A 20735-nucleotide genomic window follows, 5' to 3' on the forward strand; every position below is an offset into this window, starting at 1 on the left:
GCACTTGCCCGCGATTGTCAAAGGTCCCCAGTTCGAGTCTCGGATTGGCATACAATTTTAATCTGCCAGGAAGTTTCAATCTCCATACCTCTCATCTCTGCGGTAGTGTGAGAATTAAACTGGGATAGTATTCCTGAGTCTCCATTTGTAAAGGAACATTTGAAACTTTGTGATTTCTGCTTTTACTCTTTCAGTTCTTATGTCATCTGTGAGCATTCGAACACTCTGTTCCTAAATGATTTTATGTATGACAAGATTTTCCACTAACTGCTGCGTTACTAACTGATTTTATGTATGACCAGATTATCTTTGGGTTTTGTGAGGTCTTTTGATAAGAATCTGCTGTGGTAGTCATTGAAGGCTTCACATATTGCCCTTTTGACAGCCAATTGCATCTCATTCAGCACCTATAGTATTATATCAGAGATCAGTAATTTTTTATAGAGATATAGTTTTGCTATTTGTGTATACTTAAAACAAAAAACTATGTTTCCTCTTCTACAATCTATTTCTTTTGTCAGATTGCAATTGCTTTTTGAGACAAAATTAGTCCTAATACTGAGTGTAATAAAGGTACTGCATCAGAATTTGTAATGTGTTTTAGTTGGAACTGAAGACACCTAATTAAAAAGATAATTAAGTTAATGAGGTAGTTTAATAACTGAATAATTATCATGTTAAAATTACAAAGAAACAAAAAGATCAGCTACTACCTACCTTTAGGGGTGCAGTTCCTAGTACTATCTGTTGTGACAAGGAAGGTTTCAGTTGGGTGAAGAGTGAAAATGGATTTGAGATGTCCCATGGGATAGTTGGTACCTTTTGTAACAGTGGATGTGACCCTTGTTCTGCACCAACATACCATGTACACAAAACCTATTAACCATTGAGCAACACCTACTTGAAAGTCTCCCACTTTCATTGTTACATTAGCCATCTTCATCCTTACTCATAACTTTTTCACCATTGAGGGCCATACCTACAAACAAATGAGGGAGACATCTATGGAAGCCATGATACCTCATCTTACATCAACATTCTCATTGACTACATTGAAGAGGTATTCCTCGGCACTCAGCATCTGTGCCACCATAGTTTAGTAAAGTTTCATTGGCAGTCCATTTGTGACGTGGATTCATGGTGAAGAACAATTCCTTCATTTCCTGCAACAGCTTAATTTCTTTTCCCAACTTAAATTTACATGTTAATTCTCCAAAATTGAAGTCACTTTTTTGAGCGTTAATCACCATCCAGTTGCATCCAAAACTCAGTCAACATCAAACCAATCAGTAAGCTACAATTCTCCACTTTGCCAGCTGTTATCCCTTCCATGTCAAACACCCCCTTCCCTATAGTCTGTCTATTAGTAGTAAAGATATCTGTCCCAATGCCAAATCCCTCTACATATCTCTGAATAACCTCTCCCAGGCCTTTGTCTGCCACAACTTCCCCACTGAATGCATCCATAAATAAATTTCGCAGTCAGTCTCCCCCTCTGGCCCTCCAACCAACATAACTCCCACTCTCGGAAAAGTTTTAAGCGCCTGCTTTGTCAACAGTTTCTGTCAGAGTCTTGAATGTCTCAATAGATTAGTACTCCAGGACTATAGCTTCCTGAAATGTGGTTTAGAAATGAGATCATCAGTCCTTGATATCAATTCCCCACTGCCCACTGTCACCTTCCATTGCCCTCCTAACATCCTCGACATTCTTGTAAAATTGTGATTTTCCCTGAACATTACCTCTACCCTTAGGTTTCTAACCCTGAAGTAGCTCCCACTGTAAAATCTGCCTGCGCACACACTCACTACCATTGATTCCAGCCCCACCACAGGTAAATTCTACAACATTAGTAGCAGCAAAACATTTGAAACTAACAATATTTTCACCAACTGGTATGTTCACTGCCTGGATTATTATGTAGCATGAAAGCATAAATGGACCCAAGATAACAGTCTGCCAGTTGCTGAGCAGATTCGTCAGGTGACCAAAGAGACCTGAAAGAGTGCTTTACAATGTGGGCCATTTGTATTCTCCCATTCCTCATTAATTTCCTTAAACTCTGGGCATGGAAGCTTGCTATTGAATGTACACTCCATCCCTCCACAATCCTGTGCTTAATCACCAGTAACGAAAAGCCTCCTTCGACCTTTATGGTAAATTTTCAACATTTACTGTATTATTTTCTTATTTATTTACTCTTTTACCTTTATTTTCATTTTTCCCCTCCTTTTTGCCACTCTACCTTCTCTCTTCTTTTCTTCTCTGTCCCACTATCTACTTTTCTCTTTTTATTCCTTAACTCTCAAATAGGTGTGCCAATTTTCTTAACACAAGTGTATGCATTGCATACTTTGTACACATGTAAAGAATATCTGTGTTTGTGTTACCAAGGTAAACATACTGAGCAAAATCAGAGTTTAATCGTAGTTTAATTCAACAACAATAAAATGAACTTATGTGAGGTAAACCATTACTAATTTTACAGTAATAAAATAAACTTTCATTGTATCACTCTGTTGTTGCATACAAGTATTACTCCACAGTAATGATCCCCTCAGAGCATTAAACAGCGTAGTTGCATCGGATCCCTGCCAAACGCTTAATTTGGTTACTAATGATCTCATAGACAACTGCCTTCTTGTGGGATTGTACTGCTAACTCAGTATCTGGGTTATTTTCTTGCATGGATCATAATTTTTCATATAGCTTGCTGTTTATTTTATATTACTGCTGCTCTCCTGGATATAGGACAAGACAACTTAACAACTGTGTTAGCTGGAACAGTGATGAAGGAATAGGTAGGGGCTTACAATTGTAAAACAAAGATGGACTGGTACAAGACAATGCTATTTGTAGTTGGAGTACCCACTGGAGAGTAATTTTATTTTCTTTCCACTTTTCATTTCTCTCATTTGTCTCTATCTTTTAATGCTTTATGTCTATCATTTCTATTATCTCTGTACTGAAGTTGGCACATTGCTTACCAATATACCACCTTTCACGTCCTCTCTTGACAATTTTTTCACCGTTGTGCCCTTACAATGAGCATGTATCTCTCAACCTAGAGTCTGAGTGACTTGTCCTCTCTCCCCTAATCCAACCTTCTTTTGTCAGTCCCTCTTTCTATTTTGCTGAAAGAGTGTTTAATTCTGAAAGTTAGTATTATTATTTTCTTCTCAAGTGTTTGTGCCAGCAGTACTAGGAATTGTGTCTGCTGAATGTAACTGCAGACTAACCTTTTTGTCTGTGATTTTATCAATTTCTGTGATTGAATTTTCCATTTAATGCAATAATTATTCTGTGTTATTTGTGTCAATTGAGCTTGTAGCCATTAAGCCATTGGTTCGATCTACATTTTTGTAAAGCACCATTTGCAGATGAAAATTGGTATTCATTAACAATAATCATTTACATTATCAATATTTACTTTAATGTTTTATTAATAATAGCTTGATTTAAGTTGTCTCTAATTCATTTAAGATGAATGCCTTCAGTGATTGATTGACAATTCATTTATCGTGGTCTCATTCAGTTGGTGCTCCATGTCTAAATTGCTTTGATTTCATCCCTTCCTTTTGTCTTGCCTTCACAGAGCATACCTGAAGTAATTCATCCCTTAGGGTGCTTGCTGTAGTTATTCTCAGGATATTGCTACATGAATAACTATGTGCAGATAGAAATGTATTTGATGATATGTACATTTCATTTGCAAAACAGGTTTTGCACAGGCCTATTTCCTGAAGGTGAAAGAGACATTGGAAGGGAAGGATAGCGATACTTATCAACTGTTTTTGGAAGTTCTAAATGATTTTGGAAGCAAAATAGCTACTGTTCCTGACTTGTACAGGAAGGTGTCTTCTGTTCTGCACAACTACCCTGATCTTGTCTCTGAATTTGTAGTTTTCCTTTTGCCAGAGCAAGCAATGCAATGTGGGAAATTAATGGAATATTTGATTCTCACAAAGATGAGCAACTTTTTCAAGAGGCTGGAAGTAAGTATTCACAAGATTTGCATTTTAAAATGTAGTGTAAAATTAAGGAAATAATTTGTTGTGCTGAAAGGGCTGGGGAGAAGTGTGGGCATGGTAACATCTATAGAATACAATAAACAGGTTTGAACAGTAGGAAGAAATTTTCATGTATTATTAAATAATGTTTTTCAGTCAGACTTTGTAACATTGACCACAGCCATTTATTCTTCCAGTTTAAGACTTTGCGACATCTAAGGAAAAACGCAATTCAACTGCAGTCAATCAGTCATGACCATTGTGTATGATTCATTTTGCTGTATCTAACTTTTTTTTCTTCAGGGTTTGATATTTTATACCATATTCTTTGTCAGTGTTTTAATCACTCCTGCACACTATGTTTATTCATTATAGTGTCCACATTTCACATTCTTTGCCTGAAAAATTGTCAGAATTTTGCTGAAGATTATCATGTCCTATAATTTTGGATGGCCCACAAATGAACAACTGCCCAGTGGCAGTCACCAGTAGTCTGTGATGGTACTATTAGGGCCTTAATCCGTTAGCTTAGTGCATCCCATTCATGTTCAGTCAGCTTAAGTCTAGGAAGTGAACTGGGCACTATAGTGTCATCATATTTCAGGCATTTGTCCACCAGGAATAGCCCCTTGTAATCAGACATTGTCAACCATCAGTTGGATCCCACATCTATTTGCAAAACGACCATTTCAACATATCAGCCTTGTGGACCATAGTCTTCACATTCCTCACTCTCCAGGGTAATCCACGACTTATTCATAAACAGGAAATTACTCCACTGTTCTTGGGTTCAGTCCCTATGGGCAAGACACAACATTGTTTCATTCGTACAAGGGTTTAGGTAACTGCAGAAGGCATGACTAGACCACTACTCGACTCGATCGGAGACTCGGTAACAACTGGGGAAAAGAACACTGTGAATGGGACTAACTCGGCGTGCAAATAGAACTGTGAGAAGCATAGCACCTGTGCCCTGGGGAATATGTGAATGACAATAACTCAGCACACAGCTGGTGTGGGCAGCTAATGACTGAGCACATGACAACTCTCAGCATGAGTGCTAGAATATGTCCACTGTAGTCTAGCTCCGCAAGAGCACTGACCCATACTGCTTACTGCCACTCACAAGTAAACATTGACAGTTCTTCTGCCTCCATCAGGACAGGGGAATGCATCTAGTGAAACCTCTTAAAGCTGATGGTACAGAATTAAGGGAGCTATTTGATCCAGAGGTTGTCATCAGTTCTGTGATGGGGGCCAGTACTGCGATGTCTTTAGAAAAACAGAACAAGATACGTAATAATCCTGGCTCTGGATTTTAGTATATCTTTAAGATTGACCCTGAAAACTTAAGAGAACACGCATTCCCTAGTCATATTGTCATCATTGGAGAAGATTTTAATCATCCAACAGTCAGCTGGGAACATTATGGCTTTGGGGATAGCTGGCAGGTCGATAGACACACAAACAAACACAAACATACACACAAAATCTAGCTTTCGCAACCAACGGTTGCCTCGTCAGGAAAGAGGGAAGGAGAAGGAAAGACAAAAGGATATGGGTTTTAAGGGAGAGGGTAAGGAGTCATTCCAATCCCGGGAGCGGAAAGACTTACCTCAGGGGGAAGAAAGGACAGGTATACACTCGCACACACACACATATCCATCCACACATACAAGACGCAAGCAGACATTTATCTGTAAATAGAGGGAAACATTCCACGTGGGAAAAATACCTGTCCTTTTTTCCCCCTAAGGTAAGTCTTTCCGCTCCCGGGATTGGAATGACTCCTTACCCTCTCCCTTAAAACCCAATCCTTTTGTCTTTCCTTCTCCTTCCCTCTTTCCTGACGAGGCAACCGTTGGTTGCGAAAGCTAGAGTTTTGTGTGTATGTTTGTGTTTATTTGTGTGTCTATCGACCTGCCAGCGCTTTTGTTGGGTAAGTCTCATCATCTTTCTATATATATATATATATATATATATATATATATATATATATATATATATATATATAAAGTAGGTTGCATAGATCAACAACTTGATATCTGTCATTATATTCCCAGTGGATTCATTTGGTACATTTGAAGAGCTTGATACTTTAAGTAATTAAAAAAGGAACCACAGCAGTTGTTAGATGAATTAAGCAATTTATGTAACAAAGCATGTTTCAAAATATTTTCTGATCTTTTACAGTGTCTCTTCTCCCTGTATTTTGGCTTTACCTTTGTAGTGTTTCCTTTTGTGCAGTTTACACTTAACTTTATTTATCAGTTGGTTTATAGAGCTTGCCTGTCAGTGACCAGCTTGCCAACCACAGATCGCCTCTGCAAGCATACATAATCTATTCTGCTTCTAGTTCACGTCTAACTCATCTACACCAGTAGTTAAGTGATTTTTTCACAAGCTTTGACATCAGAAGACTTACCTTCACAGTGTTTTTTTATATTGTACATATTTTTAACCTTATATTTGTAATTTAAGATTTAGCAATTTCATACCATTATGTAGTTAACTGTAGCTTTCAGTTATGACAATCAGAGCACAGATATGTGAGTGCCTGTTTTTAGTCTGTTCAGTTGATGGGTTACCATATAATGTATTCAAGTACGTATAGTTGTATATAGAAGTTATTTTGGTTTGCAGTTCAGTTTCTCAGTCACTTACGAGTCACATTTTGTTTGTTTTTATGTGGTTTGTCTGATGATGAATTGGTAATAATTCGAAACCAGTGATGTTTCCGTTTGGCGGTTTTGGCCACAGCCTGTGTCAGAAAAAAAGAAACACACACCATTCATTCACACACGCAAGCACACCTCACGCACACGACTGCCGACTCCAGCAGAATGCAACTATCACACGGGATGAAAGCAGCAGTCTCGATGGGGCAGGGAAAGGGAAGCGATAGCAGTGTGCAGGTGGGGAGAGAGAAGCACTGTCTGATGGAGTGTACAGGGACTAGAATCCACCTTCAGAAAAGATTTCCTAATATTTAAGTGTATATTAGATCTTAATAAATTTCTCTTTTTCAGAAGGAATTTTGTGCTATTTTCAGTCTGCATTTTACAACCGGTCATTATCAGTTATTTTGCTGACCAGGTAGCAAAATTTGTCTACTACTTTAGTGTCTTGTTTCCTGATTTACATTTTCTCCCTGAACTTTAATTCCTACTTAAATTTTTTCTATAATTTCATTTACAGCTTGTTCAGTGTCAGATTGAATAACATGGGGGATAGGCTATAACCTTGTTTCACTCCTTCTCAATTACTGCTTCTCTTTCACGTTTCATTTGACTCTTATCACTGCAGTCTGGTTTCTGTACAATTTGTAAATAACTTTTCACTCACTGTATTTTATCTCTGCTACTTTCAAAATTTTAAAATGTGTAGTCCAGTCGACATTGTCAAAAGCAAACAATGGAAAGTCCAGGATGGAATGGTAACAAAATTTTGAAAACGATTGACTGCTATTCACCATGTAGAGGAGATGTTGAGTTGCAGACAGGCACAATGACAAGTGTTGTAACGGCGATCGGAACAGTCGCGGGGTTGAAGTGACTGAAACGTGGCGGGACCCGCAGAGCGGCCCACGAACAACAACACAACGGGAGAGGATGGACATGACCAACGAAGGACCTTACGACAACAACAAGAATACAGCAGAGTCAAGAAAACCAAACAAGACAACCACGTCCACTCGTAAAGAAAACACAAAAGTAAATACGCTGTCTAATGCGAGGCGATATGTACTGAGATGTACACAAGGTTAGACTGGCAGGCTGAGCGACAGGCAGGCGCATAATAAGTACTCTATCGGGGACACCGCTATTGGCCACTGAAACCACGTGTTCTACTGTGGTGCCCTGACTCTAAATGCGGGCTGCCACAGCTTATGGCGCGATGGTGCAGAGACCTCTATGGGTCTTCGACGTCCATGACGTCTGGCGAGGATTCAATTCTGCGGCGCGCGGTACCGGAATAAGACTGTACATTTTAGCTTTTTGCTTCTTCAGAAGTAGAAAACAGACACATTCTCACAAGCACAACTCAGACCCACATGACCACTGTCTGTGGCTGCTCTGAGTTGTAACTGTGCCTGATTGGAACAGCAATCAAATGTTAGGTATTAGGATGAGATATGGGATGGGATGCGGAGGGGATGATAGCAGAGAGGGGTGAGGGAAGCTGTAATGCTGCTTGCGGGAGCATGCAGGGGTGTGGTGGAAACAGGTTAGGGTTGCTAGGTTTGGAGGGTGGGGGGAAAGGGGAGTGGAGAAGGAGGGAAGTAAAGAAGGGGAAAAGAACTATGGGTGCATTGGTGGAATAGAAGGCTGTGTTGTGATGGAGCAGGGGCAGGGAAGGGGATAGGTAAGTGGACTGGGACTAGAAAAGGTAGAGGGCAGGGGGATTATGGAAACAAAGGCTGTATTGCAGGGAGAGGTCCCACTTGCGCAATTCAGAAAAGTTGTTATTGATAGGAGGTATCCTAATAGTGCATGCTGTGAAGCAATTGTTGAAATAAAGCAATGTGTGGATGGCAGCACATTCTGCAACTGGATGGTCCAGCTGTCTCTTGGACACAGTTTGTCGATGGCTATTCATATGGACAGACAGTTTGTTAGTCATTGTGCACACACAGAAAGCAGCACAGTGGTTGTAGCTTAGTTTGTAGATCCCGTGACTGCTTTCACAGGTAGCCCTGCCGTTGATGGGATAGGAGATGACTGTGGTGGTGGTGGTGGAGGTGGTGGGGATTTTGGTGGTGGTGGGAGGATTTATGGGACAGATGTTGCGTTTAGGTATATATTCAGGGATATGAACCATGAAGAAGGAATTGAGGCAGAGGTGGAGTATGGATGGGCAAGCATATTGTGTAGGTTTGGTGGGTGCCAGTAGACCATTGTGGGAGGGATGGCAAGGATAGTGTGTAGGCTATTCCTAATTTCAGGACAAAACGAGAGGTAGTCAAAACCCTATTGATAATTCAGTTACTGCCGTCCTGGGTGATACTGAGTCATGAGGGGAGCACTCCTTTGTGGCTGGATGATGAGTATGTGGGAGGTGGTGGGTGACTGGAGAGGTAAGATATGGGAGATCTGTTTCTTTGCTAGGTTAGGTGGGTAATTTTTGTCTGCGAAGACCTCATGGAGACACCTGATATATTTGGAGGGGGACTGCTCATCACTGTGGATGTGATGATGATGGGGGGATTGGTTGTGTGGCAGGAACTTCTTGGTATGGAATGGGAGGCAGCTGTTGATGCGGAGGTATTGCTGGTGGTTGGTAGGTTTTATATGGACAGAGGCACTGAAGTAACCATCCTTGAGGTGTAGGTCAACATCGAGGAAGGTGCCATTTTGGGTTGAGGAGGACCATATAAAGTGAATGGGGGAGAAAGTATTCAGGTTCTGATGGAATGTGGATAAGGTGTCTTCGCCTTCGGTCCGTATCACAAAGATGTTGTAAATGAAACAAAGATGTTGTAAATGAATCTTGACCAGGTGAGGGGTTTGGGATTCTGGGTGGTTATGAAGGATTTGTCTAGATCAGGCCTGTTCATTGCTCTGCTTGTGCCAGCTGGCTCATGTTCATACCTTTAAGCAGTGAGCGATCGGCTGGCTGATATTGAGTAATTGTGGGGGAAGGGGAGGGGTGGGGAGGGGAGGGGAGGGGAGGGGCGCAAGAAGGAATCAGAACAAGGCAGCTCAGAGTGAGAAACTATTGCCAATGAGTCTATTCTGTAGTTACTATTGTTAGTTCTACAGAGATGTATCACTTCATGGTGGCTAATTAAAGCCTTCGTGATGGATTTATTTCCTAAGATGGTTGCATTGATGAGATATCACAGTGAAATGAAACTTACATTTCTTTCAGTTGATGAGGCAAAGAATACGGGGCAGCTAAGTACAGAACCAGGTAATTCTTAAGAATGTTTTGGACGAAGTTTAAACTGACATCAACATGTATTTTGTGACTATGTTATTCACACATTAAACATAAAAATACTGGATGTCAATCTGTTCTACTAATTTTGCGTTTTACTAATGTGTCTGATGCCACTTTCTAAGCACTGCTAATTCGAAGATAGCCTATGAAGTTGCAGTCTGTGAGTGAGCTTCTGGGGACAGTCTTTGTTCTCTTTACTGTGGAGTAGCTGCAGACTTATGTAGTCATGGTAATTGGTTTTGACAAAATATTTTATGTGAATCTACAAGACTTATTATGAAATGTATCATGCAGCTCCCTGTGACACTATACGTGTATAAATTCTAGCTGTGACTAGGCATCCTGCATTGATAACTTGTAAATTGAAGTTACTGTATCTGACCTTCTCTTTGAAGTTCATAATTTGGCCACAATGCTACTTTTTATCAATTTAAAAAGAGCTACTCTCTACTTTAAGCACTGTGTCATTAAATGTATATAGTTACATCTAAGGGTACGGTGAACTAAACAAGCAGCAATTTCTGTGAAGAAAGCACACAGTTTGCACTTTTCCTGCACTACATAGTGACGTCTGACCATCCCATTTTACCCTGAGCACTTACTGTCCATGCAGCAAGCGAGCATGAGCACTCATGCTCGCCTAGCAGCCTCATAACTGTCATGCTCTAAATGGCCCATGAATAGGTTACCATAAGATGGTGCCAAGCTGGTGCCCACTGCTGTACCATAGATTTGATTTGTTGTATGTGATGCCATCAAAGGAGAAGTAATTGCGGGTGAGAATATAGTTGGTCAAAGTGACCATGAAGGAGGTTATAGGTGTGGAGTCAGTTGGGTGTAGGGAAACTAGTGTTCAGTAGCAGCAAGGCCATGGGAATTGGGGATGTGTGTACAACAGTGCTGAGCAGGAGGTCATGTGGTAAAGGAACAGTAACTGTGGAGAGCAGATGGAGGAAATGGCTGGCGTCTTTTGTATAGTAAGGTAGGTTACAGGTAATAGGCTAAAGTTGTTGTTCCGTGAGAGTAGAGATTCTCTCAGTGGGGGCAGTAACCAGACACAATGGGGCATACTGGATGTACGTAGAAGGTAGGAGTGTTGGTAGTGTTACCAATTGAGGAATGAGGTAGACCATGGGGAGAGGTTCTTGGGTGGACCTAATGATTTGAGAAGGGAGAGGAGATCCTGTTGTTAGTTTCTGGCCACTGTGACAGGGTTTGTAGGTGGATGAATTTGACAGCTGGCAGAGCTCTTCCACCAGGTAATAGCTGCAGTTCGAAACCATGGTGATGGAGCCTTTGTTGGCAGATAAGATTATAAGGTTGATATCAGTTTTTAGGTTGTGGATTGCGGTTCTTTCTGCAGTGGTAAGGTTGGTTTCCATTTTCAGGGATTTGGGGAGTGAGGCAAAGTTTAAGCTTAAGAAATTCTGGAATGTTAACAGGGGGTTGTTATGCGGCAATGGAAAGGAGTTCTTAGTTTGTTTACGCCTTTCACTACTGGCCCTACTCCCTAAGGTCCCCCCCCCCCCCCCCCCACCCTCCTTCATCCATTCTGTCCACAAAGTTTTTTCTGCATATTTCTATGTATTTTTATGAGTTTTTCCCACACTTTTATGTATTTTACATTGTTTTGCATATTTTTTTTATCCTCCACTATGGAGGACCCTCTCACCACCATACAGAATGCAGAACATAAAGAGACCCAAAAAAGCCACAAACCTTTCCTCCAAAAGCCTTAGTCCCACAGAGGTAACACTCCTTTCCAAAAGCCTTATCTTTAATCCCACTCTCAACTTCAATCATACTGGACTTGTTAAAGATTTCTCTCCTTCTCCTGGTCCCTACAGTGAAACACTTTTTTGCCACCCTATCAGTCAGACTCAACCTAAAACAACCCTCAGATATCATGACAGCACCCAGCAGCCCTACCCTGTCCCCACCACATACCTGCATGCTCACACAAGCAGCACTACATCATCCCCCATTCCGCCCTTTGCCCTCCTTCCTGCTCCATGCCTCCTCCTTACTCTCACCACAGTGCTGGTGCTCTCATCAGGCAAGAGGCCAAAGACCAAAGACAGGCCAAAGACAGTGGTCATTTGTGCGTGTTTTGTTCTTGTGTAAATGTGTGTGTTTTCTGTTGTTATGCTAGATACAAACAATAGTGCAGCCACAAAGAACAAGGGCTTATTTATCCACAATTAAGTAAATAACAAACACAGATACAGCACAATAAGCAGCAGAACATAATCTGAGAATCGGCACCTACTGCACTGTCCTTATACAGAAGAGAGCTCCGGCAGACATCATGGCAGGTGTGATGCCATGTGCACAAGTTGTGGGCAGTCTCTGGCGGCTGGTCCATGGAGGTACTGTTTGCAGAGTATTTGATTGTAGTGTGCCAGTGGCCTGGTGCCATGGCGTGTATGCAGGTAGGAATGTGGGGTGTGTAGGTGTATAGGGCTATTGCACCCCTCCCCTCTTCGAGAAAGGGCGTTCCTCTGATGCATGTGTTGGAGTGACAGATGACACATCCATGGCATCAGTGGTGGGCGCTGCAGGTGATGATGGTGGCACCAGAAGGAGATTCTGGGCTGAAACTGGTGAATAGGGGCAGAACTGGTGCAGCCACAGACACATGCAGAGCCCACTCCCCCTGCCTCCGCCCCCTCCCCCACCACTCTCTGCAAAGTACCATAAGGGAGGACCAGCAATAAGAGCACTGTTAGCATCCTGACGTGGTAGAACTGCACTGGCAGTGTACAGTGGAGGTGCGGTGGGTACTGATGGTGAAGGAGTTGACAGTACTGACCAGCGCAGCAAATTGAAGGAATGAACTACAATTTATACTCAGTGAGAGCCTTAAATTGCCCCAAAGTTAGGTTATGGTGCTTGATGTAACTCACGAAACATTGAGTAACTGGCGATAATGCCGGAGATCCCAAGTCTACGTAAGTTTGTGAGTTCAGCAGTGCCACAGCTGCACCCGTGTCCACTTCTAGTCTGAGCACTTTGTCCATTACTTTCATAAGCACTGGAATCAAACAATTAACATCCATGTCCATATCTGCAAGGGACATCGGCTGGGGATGACACACAGACGCTATATGTCTGTACATTTGTACATTTGACTAAAGACATTTTTGAAAGTTATCTAGATCTCTACTGTTCTGCCATGACATGACTTGCCATTGGTGTGTTACATGCATTTCCTGGATGGTGCACTATACTATTCCAAACTGGGATGCTGATTCATGAAGGTCAACAATGATTTATCCAATTTATTGGTTGAGATCTGTGGTTTGGATTATAGCATTTTCAGAGATACAGCAAAAAGCCACTTTTTTATGTATTTTTGTTTATACCAATAAGGATTTTGGCCTCTTACCCAATTTCAATTGGTGTAATCCATATTTTGGTCTTAAATTAGTACACCATTAGAACACTGACTGCAATTTGGATGCTGCAGCTAGCCTGCACAAAAGAGCAAATTTGTTTAGCTAATATACTTTGTGAGTTGTAGACGAGGGTAAGTCATTATTATCCACAATTTAGTTATATTTTTGTTTATTTTGGTAGTACTGTCATTTTGTGGTGATGATGCATGCTTTGTTTATTTGTTGTTATATCTTTGCAATTTCCAAGCTACTAGGTTAGTTTTGTTATTGCTGCCATGCTGTTAATCGTGGCTGCTCTGCTGTCTATTTGCACCAAAGAAGAGCAATGTTCAGTGATCCGAATTTTGTGGTCGGAAGGCATATCAGGGGCCAAAATTCATCAAAGACTTTCAGTACAGTATGGGAACAGTGTTTTGCCACAACAGAGTGTCTACAAATGAATTGAAAACTTCCAAAATGATCGCATAAGTGTTACTCACGATGAAGGAGCCGGATGACCGTTTACCGCCACAAATGAAGAAACAATTGAGCATTCACATGAAATGACAGGCAATTAACTATTGATGATGTGGTACATCGGCTGCAAATTAGTCATGGTTCTGCCTACGAAATCATCCAAAACAGACTTGTGTTTCAAAAAGTTTGTGCGAGATGGGTCCAAAACAACTCACATAGTTGCATAAACAAATGCACTTGGACATCTGCAAAAAACATTTGGATCACTATGGTAATGAAGGGGACAGCTTCTTAGACAGGATCATTACTAGTGATGAAACGTGTATCCGCAATTATGAGCTGGAGAGTAAATGGCAAAGTATGGAATGGAAACATCCAAATTCGCTATGCAAGAAAAAGTTCAAGACCCAACCGCCTGGAGGAAAACTGATGCTTATGGTTTTTTAGATGCACAAGGTCCAGTACAGGAACATTATGGGGAAAGGGGCACAACAGTAAACAGTGTATGTAACAGTGAGATGCTTACTTGAAGCAAACGCTGAGGATTGCTGTCAAAAAGTGTTGTGTTGTTGTATGACAATGCCTGTCCATATACTGCTGCCCACACTGCTGAAATGCTCAAGAAACTCAAAAGGTGAAGTACTAGATCATTCTCCATATAGTCCCCATCTTGCCTCTTCTGGCTATCACTTGTTTGGTCCACTCAAACAGGCATTAAGGGGGTAGGACATCAAACGGGATGAGCAGGTTAGGCATTACAGGACATTTTAACTTCCACTGTCTATACTTTTACAAATTTATAAAACTTTTGCAGCGTGACCAGGAAGGATTCAGGATTAGCAGTGGAAGTTCAAAAACTCAACAAAATATTTTTTTTTTTATATCTGAAATTTCATCAGTTTTTCACTTATTATTGGCTGCATTTGTTCCTATAGGTACACTTTTCTTCATAACTGGGAGAGATTCTTCGATGAATTTTGTACAGCATACAAACCATAGTTACAGCTGTATGAAACTCTAGAATTTTCCATTACAAACTGTGGTAAAAACTGAGATAATTAACTATAAAATTTGAGTTTGTTCTAAACATGAAGTTTAAAATGTAACAGCTTATTCATTTTTTCATAAATGAAATAAATTCTAGAGTTTCATACACCTGTAAGTATGGTTTGTATGCTGTGCAAAATTCATTGAAGAGTCTCTCCTACTTATAAAGAAAGGTGTACCTATAGCAACAAATTCTGCCACCAGTAACTGAAAAAATGATGAAATTTCACAGGTAAAAAAACAAAAAATTATTATTTTGTCATGTGTGTGAACTTCCACTGCTATGAGTGTGAATCCTGAATCCTTTCTGGTCATGCTGACAAAGTTTTATAAATTTGTTGGTAAAAGTATAGACAGTGGAAATTAAAATGTCCTGTGGTGCCTCTCCTGCTCCAAGTCATCCCGTTTGATGTCCTACTCCCCTTAAGGGACCGTTGACTTGCCTTGGATGAAGTAGTGAATGAAGCAGTGCATTCCTGGCTTGCAGCTCAACCCAGAACCTTCTTTTATGAGGTCATCAGGAAGGTTGTACAACAATGGACCAAGTGTGTTGAAACACAAGAAGACTATGTTGAAAAATCATGTTCTTGTAAGTTTCCTATTTGATTACAATAAAATTTTATAACTAGTTGGTGGATAATAATTGACTTGCCCTCATATTTACAATACATTACTTGTTAGATAAACTTGTTTGTTGTTTTTTTTTTCAATTTCAACATTTCTGCTTGTGGCAGAAACACTTTTCCATTTGTATGTTGCACAAAAACAGTACAATATCTGCCATGTTACTGACCGACATCTTTGTTTACATCAGATAATTGTGTCTATGGCCAAAGTTACATTTTACTTATAGATTCTGAAAATACTGTTTCTATTTTAAACGTCTGTACAACTAAAAATTGAAATTGCTTAACATAAATGTACTGAGTGCTTTGTAGAGTTAGTGACTGTTTAATTAAAGTATATTGAATATTACAAAAATATTATGTTATGTTTTACATGAAATAAATAATGTTAGATATTTTACTCACAGCTGGAGTGACATTTACGAAGAATAAAGACGAAACAACTGTCGTATGTGATGAAGAATCACTGTATGCATTACAAGGGCTCACATTTGATGTGACAGCAGAAATATATGGTCTTTTATTTATCATTGCTTTTATTCTTGTTTATGATTGCACTTATTATGTGATTGTGAAAGTAAATTATGGATTTCCTTAGATACAGTTTATAGGGTAACTGTTTGGTCATTTAGGATGTCATTAGAGGATGCACATTTCTGAGAATAAATTTCAATGTCTTCCAGTAAGTTCATTCTTTTCCCTTTTGTGGCTGGGTGGGGTATTAGGTTGTGAGCTGTGTATGTCACTTGATGTTCATCTTGATCTACATGTAAGGCAGATGTGGGTTTGCTTAAGTTTTTTGAATGAAGAGTATCCATGTGTTTCCAAAAATGTATATTGGAATTTCTTCTTGTATTGCCAATATATATCTTCAAACATCAATTGCATTTAATTGTTTAACATTGAATAACAAGTACACTATTTTTGTTCTACTCATTTCTGTTTATTTTAAACTTTATTTTTGGATTATTAGGTCATCTTCAGGAAACAACTGACTAGCATCTTGAATGAAGAGACACTCGTTCTTAGGTAACCAAACATTATAGGTGAAGATACAATCCCTTGTATCTTACACTTTACACAGTGAACAGTGTTATGCACAATAAGTAATTAAACCACACAATATTACAGGTTAAATGGATTTAATTGTGTATATTCCTGATTGAAGGTATGGCTTGCCGTTATTTTTAATAGTATGGATGGCTTTGTCCTTTATTTTGTTATTTGTGAAAAAGCTGATTCCGACATTGTTCTTCAGAAAAGGTTTGCTACTTTATACGACAGTTTTCCTTAAAAAAAGGCATGCTCACAATGTTTTCTGTTAGCTGTGATGTGGTGTTATTTAGTGTTTGCTTGTCTTTGTGGTTGGCTATGGGGACAATTTTACTGTTTAGATCATCTATTAATTTTGGATTGTGGCCATTGTAGTAAGCAATTTAATGGTGGACATAAAATATTTCTGAGTGTTGTATTGTGTCATAACGCAATAAACTATACTGGAGAAACCAACATTTTGGCCATAGTTTCAGTGGTCCTCTTCTGGGTCTACTACTCATTATGGTGCAGTAGGATATTCAATAAACTTTTATGTGAACTGACTCTGGCCATGAGAGCCTACACAGTTATACTTCAATAGTATTTAGTTCATCAGATTGGTCAGCTATTTCTAAAGGGATTTTGTGCATCCTGTTGAGGATTGCTCTATATGAATCTCTTTGTGCTTTTCTAGATGGTAGGAGGTTTTGTAACAATATTCTGAGAAGGGAAGTTGCTACTCACCATATAGCTGAGATGCTGAGTTGCAGATAGGCACAACAAAAAGATTTTACTTTTTTGTTTTGCCTGTCTGCAACTCAGCATCTCTGCTATATGGTGAGTAGCAACTTTCCTTCTCAGAATATTGTTACATTCCATCCTGGATTTTCTGCACAGCTGCTTTCTGTGTCTACAACATATTTCATAAATGTCGCTATGGCAGCGCCTCTTCATTGCTCCGTAAATGGCTACCAGTTTTGCCTACAGCCATTTGTGCTTCACAGTTGAAAGCTGTCAGAAATGTTGAAAGCTGTCAGAAATGCTGCCAGGTGTCAAAGATTTCTATAAATTGACTTGACTGTAGGAGTATCTTAGTGGTAAAGAGTAAACATATTCAAATGTCATTCATGATGTGGCATTTTTTCATACATCTCAGTGTTATGACTCATATCTCCAGAGCTGTGAGTAGTACCATGATATAATTTTCTAGGTGCATTGAGCAGTGTATGTGGATACTATCTGCGAAATATGTTGCGGTTAGAGTTGGTAGCAAAGAAGTAATAACTTTGTATGTCATGCATAATGTGACAGTTTTTCACACACCTTAGTGTTTATGACATTATGTTTCCTGATTTATGATATGTAGGTGGTTCTTACCTGCACAGTCTGACAGAAAGGGGTTGTGTGCCATGTCTGGTTGAAATCAGTCCAGTTGTTTAGGAGGAGATGTGGTGGTTCATTTTGTCATTAAAAGAAAAGCTTATGTGATTGTGCTAGTGCTAACAAATCAGTGTCAGGTGATACGAATTTAACTGTCTCAGTAATCTGAATGTCCTTCATACAATAATTGGTTCATAACTAGTTTGTTCATAACTATTCTTAATCAGAGACTATAAAGTATAAGTACAGTAATCTCCAAAGAATAATAGGGCTTCAGAAAGGGATGTTCATGTAATGATAAGCTATTTTTGGTAAGACATATTATCGAAAAATGTCAGGAATTTGGCTTAAAAATGCGTTAAGTAGTTATTAATTACATGAAAGCCTTTGATAATGTACAAAGACATCTTTTCTGGAAAATATTGAAGTAAAATGATCTTGAAACTTTAGTAAATCAAGGTGTTTGACAAGGGTGTAATCTATCACCCACTTTATTTAATTTGTATATTGGTGACCAAGTTATGAAGTAGAAAGATGAAATGTAGTTTGGAATTAAAGTAGGCTCTAGTATACCATTAAATACCTTGTTATGTGCTGATGACCAGATAGTTATATGGGAAACAGAAGATAATTTACAAAGAGCAGTATGCGGATTGAGCCAAAAGGCAATATACTACAACTTAACTACAGGGTTATTACAAATGATTGAAGCGATTTCACAGCTCTACAATAACTTTATTATTTGAGATATTTTCACAATGCTTTGCACACACATACAAAAACTCAAAAAGTTTTTTTAGGCATTCACAAATGTTCGATATGTGCCCCTTTAGTGATTCGGCAGACATCAAGCCGATAATCAAGTTCCTCCCACACTCGGCGCATCATGTCCCCATCAATGAGTTCGAAAGCATCATTGATGCGAGCTCGCAGTTCTGGCATGTTTCTTGGTAGAGGAGGTTTAAACACTGAATCTTTCACATAACCCCACAGAAAGAAATCACATGGGGTTGAGTCAGGAGAGCGTGGAGGCCATGACATGAATTGCTGATCATGATCTCCACCACGACCGATCCATCGGTTATCCAATCTCCTGTTTAAGAAATGCTGAACATCATGATGAAAGTGCGGTGGAGCACCATCCTGTTGAAAGATGAAGTCGCCACTGTCGGTCTCCAGTTGTGGCATGAGCCAATTTTGCAGCATGTCCAGATACACGTGTCCTGTAATGTTTTTTTCGCAGAAGAAAAAGGGGCCGTAAACTTTAAACCGTGAGATTGCACAAAACACGTTAACTTTTGGTGAATTGCGAATTTGCTGCACGAATGCGTGAGGATTCTCTACCGCCCAGATTCGCACATTGTGTCTGTTCACTTCATCATTAAGAAAGAATGTTGCTTCATCACTGAAAACAATTTTCTCACTGAACGCATCCTCTTCCATGAGCTGTTGCAACAGCGCCAAAAATTCAAAGCGTTTGACTTTGTCATCGGGTGTCAGGGCTTGTAGCAATTGTAAATAGTAAGGCTTCTGCTTTAGCCTCTTCCCTAAGATTTTCCAAACCGTCGGCTGTGGTACGTTTAGCTCCCTGCTTGCTTTATTCGTCGACTTCCGCGGGCTACGCGTGAAACTTGCCCGCACGCGTTCAACCATTTCTTCGCTCACTGCAGGCTGACCCGTTGATTTCCCCTTACAGAGGCAACCAGAAGCTTTAAACTGCGCATACCATCGCCGAATGGAGTTAGCAGTTGGTGGATCTTTGTTGAACTTCGTCCTGAAGTGTCGTTGCACAGTTATGACTGACTGATGTGAGTGCATTTCAAGCACGACATATGCTTTCTCGGCTCCTGTCGCCATTTTGTCTCACTGCGCTCTCGAGCGCTCTGGCGGCAGAAACCTGAAGTGCGGCTTCAGTCGAACAAAACTTTATGAGTTTTTCTACGTATCTGTAGTGTTTCGTGACCATATGTCAATGAATGGAGCTACAGTGAATTTGTGACATCGCTTGAATCATTTGTAATAGCCCTGTATATCTCCAAATAAGACAAAGATACTAACTTTCAAAGAGAAGAATCCAGTTAATTTAAAAATAATAACAGAAAATTTTAGAACAAGTATCCCATTTCAGTTATTGAGAATGTGATATTACTTTTAACCACGACAAAGACATTGAGAAGCACATTAATATTATATATATCAAGCTATCTGCAGAACAATTGGAAGAATGTAGGGAATAAAAACCAGCATCATATAAGATACTTCACCTCTAACTTTAGGTAAAAGTACAAATAAATTTGCAACTCTTAGATCATTTAAGACTTTGGTGTTACTGGATATATTTTATAAGTTACAGTACTGTTATCTTTGATAAATCACCTGTTTAATACTTGTACTGGAGAAATAAATTTCTATAAAGTTGATGGGCTGTAACTACTCATGTATATTGTTCTGAATCATGGACAGTAACAAAAAAGAAAACACATGTATACAGGCATTAGTAATAAAGTTCATGCTACACATATGGGGCTGTAATAAAAAGGACAAAATAAGATCAGATTTAAAAATCTTCTCAGTTAATGACAAGGTAGAAGAGAATAGATTGAAATGGAAGGACCACATTGGTAGAGTAATAGACGATAGATTGCCAAAAAGATAATGAATTATTGGCTGACTGGAAAGAGAGAACTAGGTAGACCTTGTAAGAGATGGAGAGATGATAACAAGCTGGAACACCTAATCCTGGGAAGGAGAAGATGATGATGATGAACTAAACAGATGGTACTTTTGTTTTAATTGAAGATGTTGATGCAGAAAAAATTCTGAGCTCCATTGTAATCTTA

General features: G+C 39.7%; 1 protein-coding gene across 2 annotated transcripts in view; it reads left to right on the top strand.

Moving 5' to 3' along the window:
* The window catches only part of LOC126191253 (uncharacterized), a 143018-nt gene that overhangs the window by 89302 nt on the left and 32981 nt on the right, over positions 1-20735 (top strand). For both annotated transcript variants that reach the window (XM_049932062.1, XM_049932063.1), the window contains exon 5: positions 3721-3995. In XM_049932062.1, the coding sequence (XP_049788019.1) occupies positions 3721-3995 (275 nt within the window). The remainder of the gene's footprint in view (positions 1-3720; positions 3996-20735) is intronic.

The sequence above is a fragment of the Schistocerca cancellata genome, chromosome 6, assembly GCF_023864275.1.
Source record: "Schistocerca cancellata isolate TAMUIC-IGC-003103 chromosome 6, iqSchCanc2.1, whole genome shotgun sequence".
Classification (NCBI taxonomy): domain Eukaryota; kingdom Metazoa; phylum Arthropoda; class Insecta; order Orthoptera; family Acrididae; genus Schistocerca; species Schistocerca cancellata.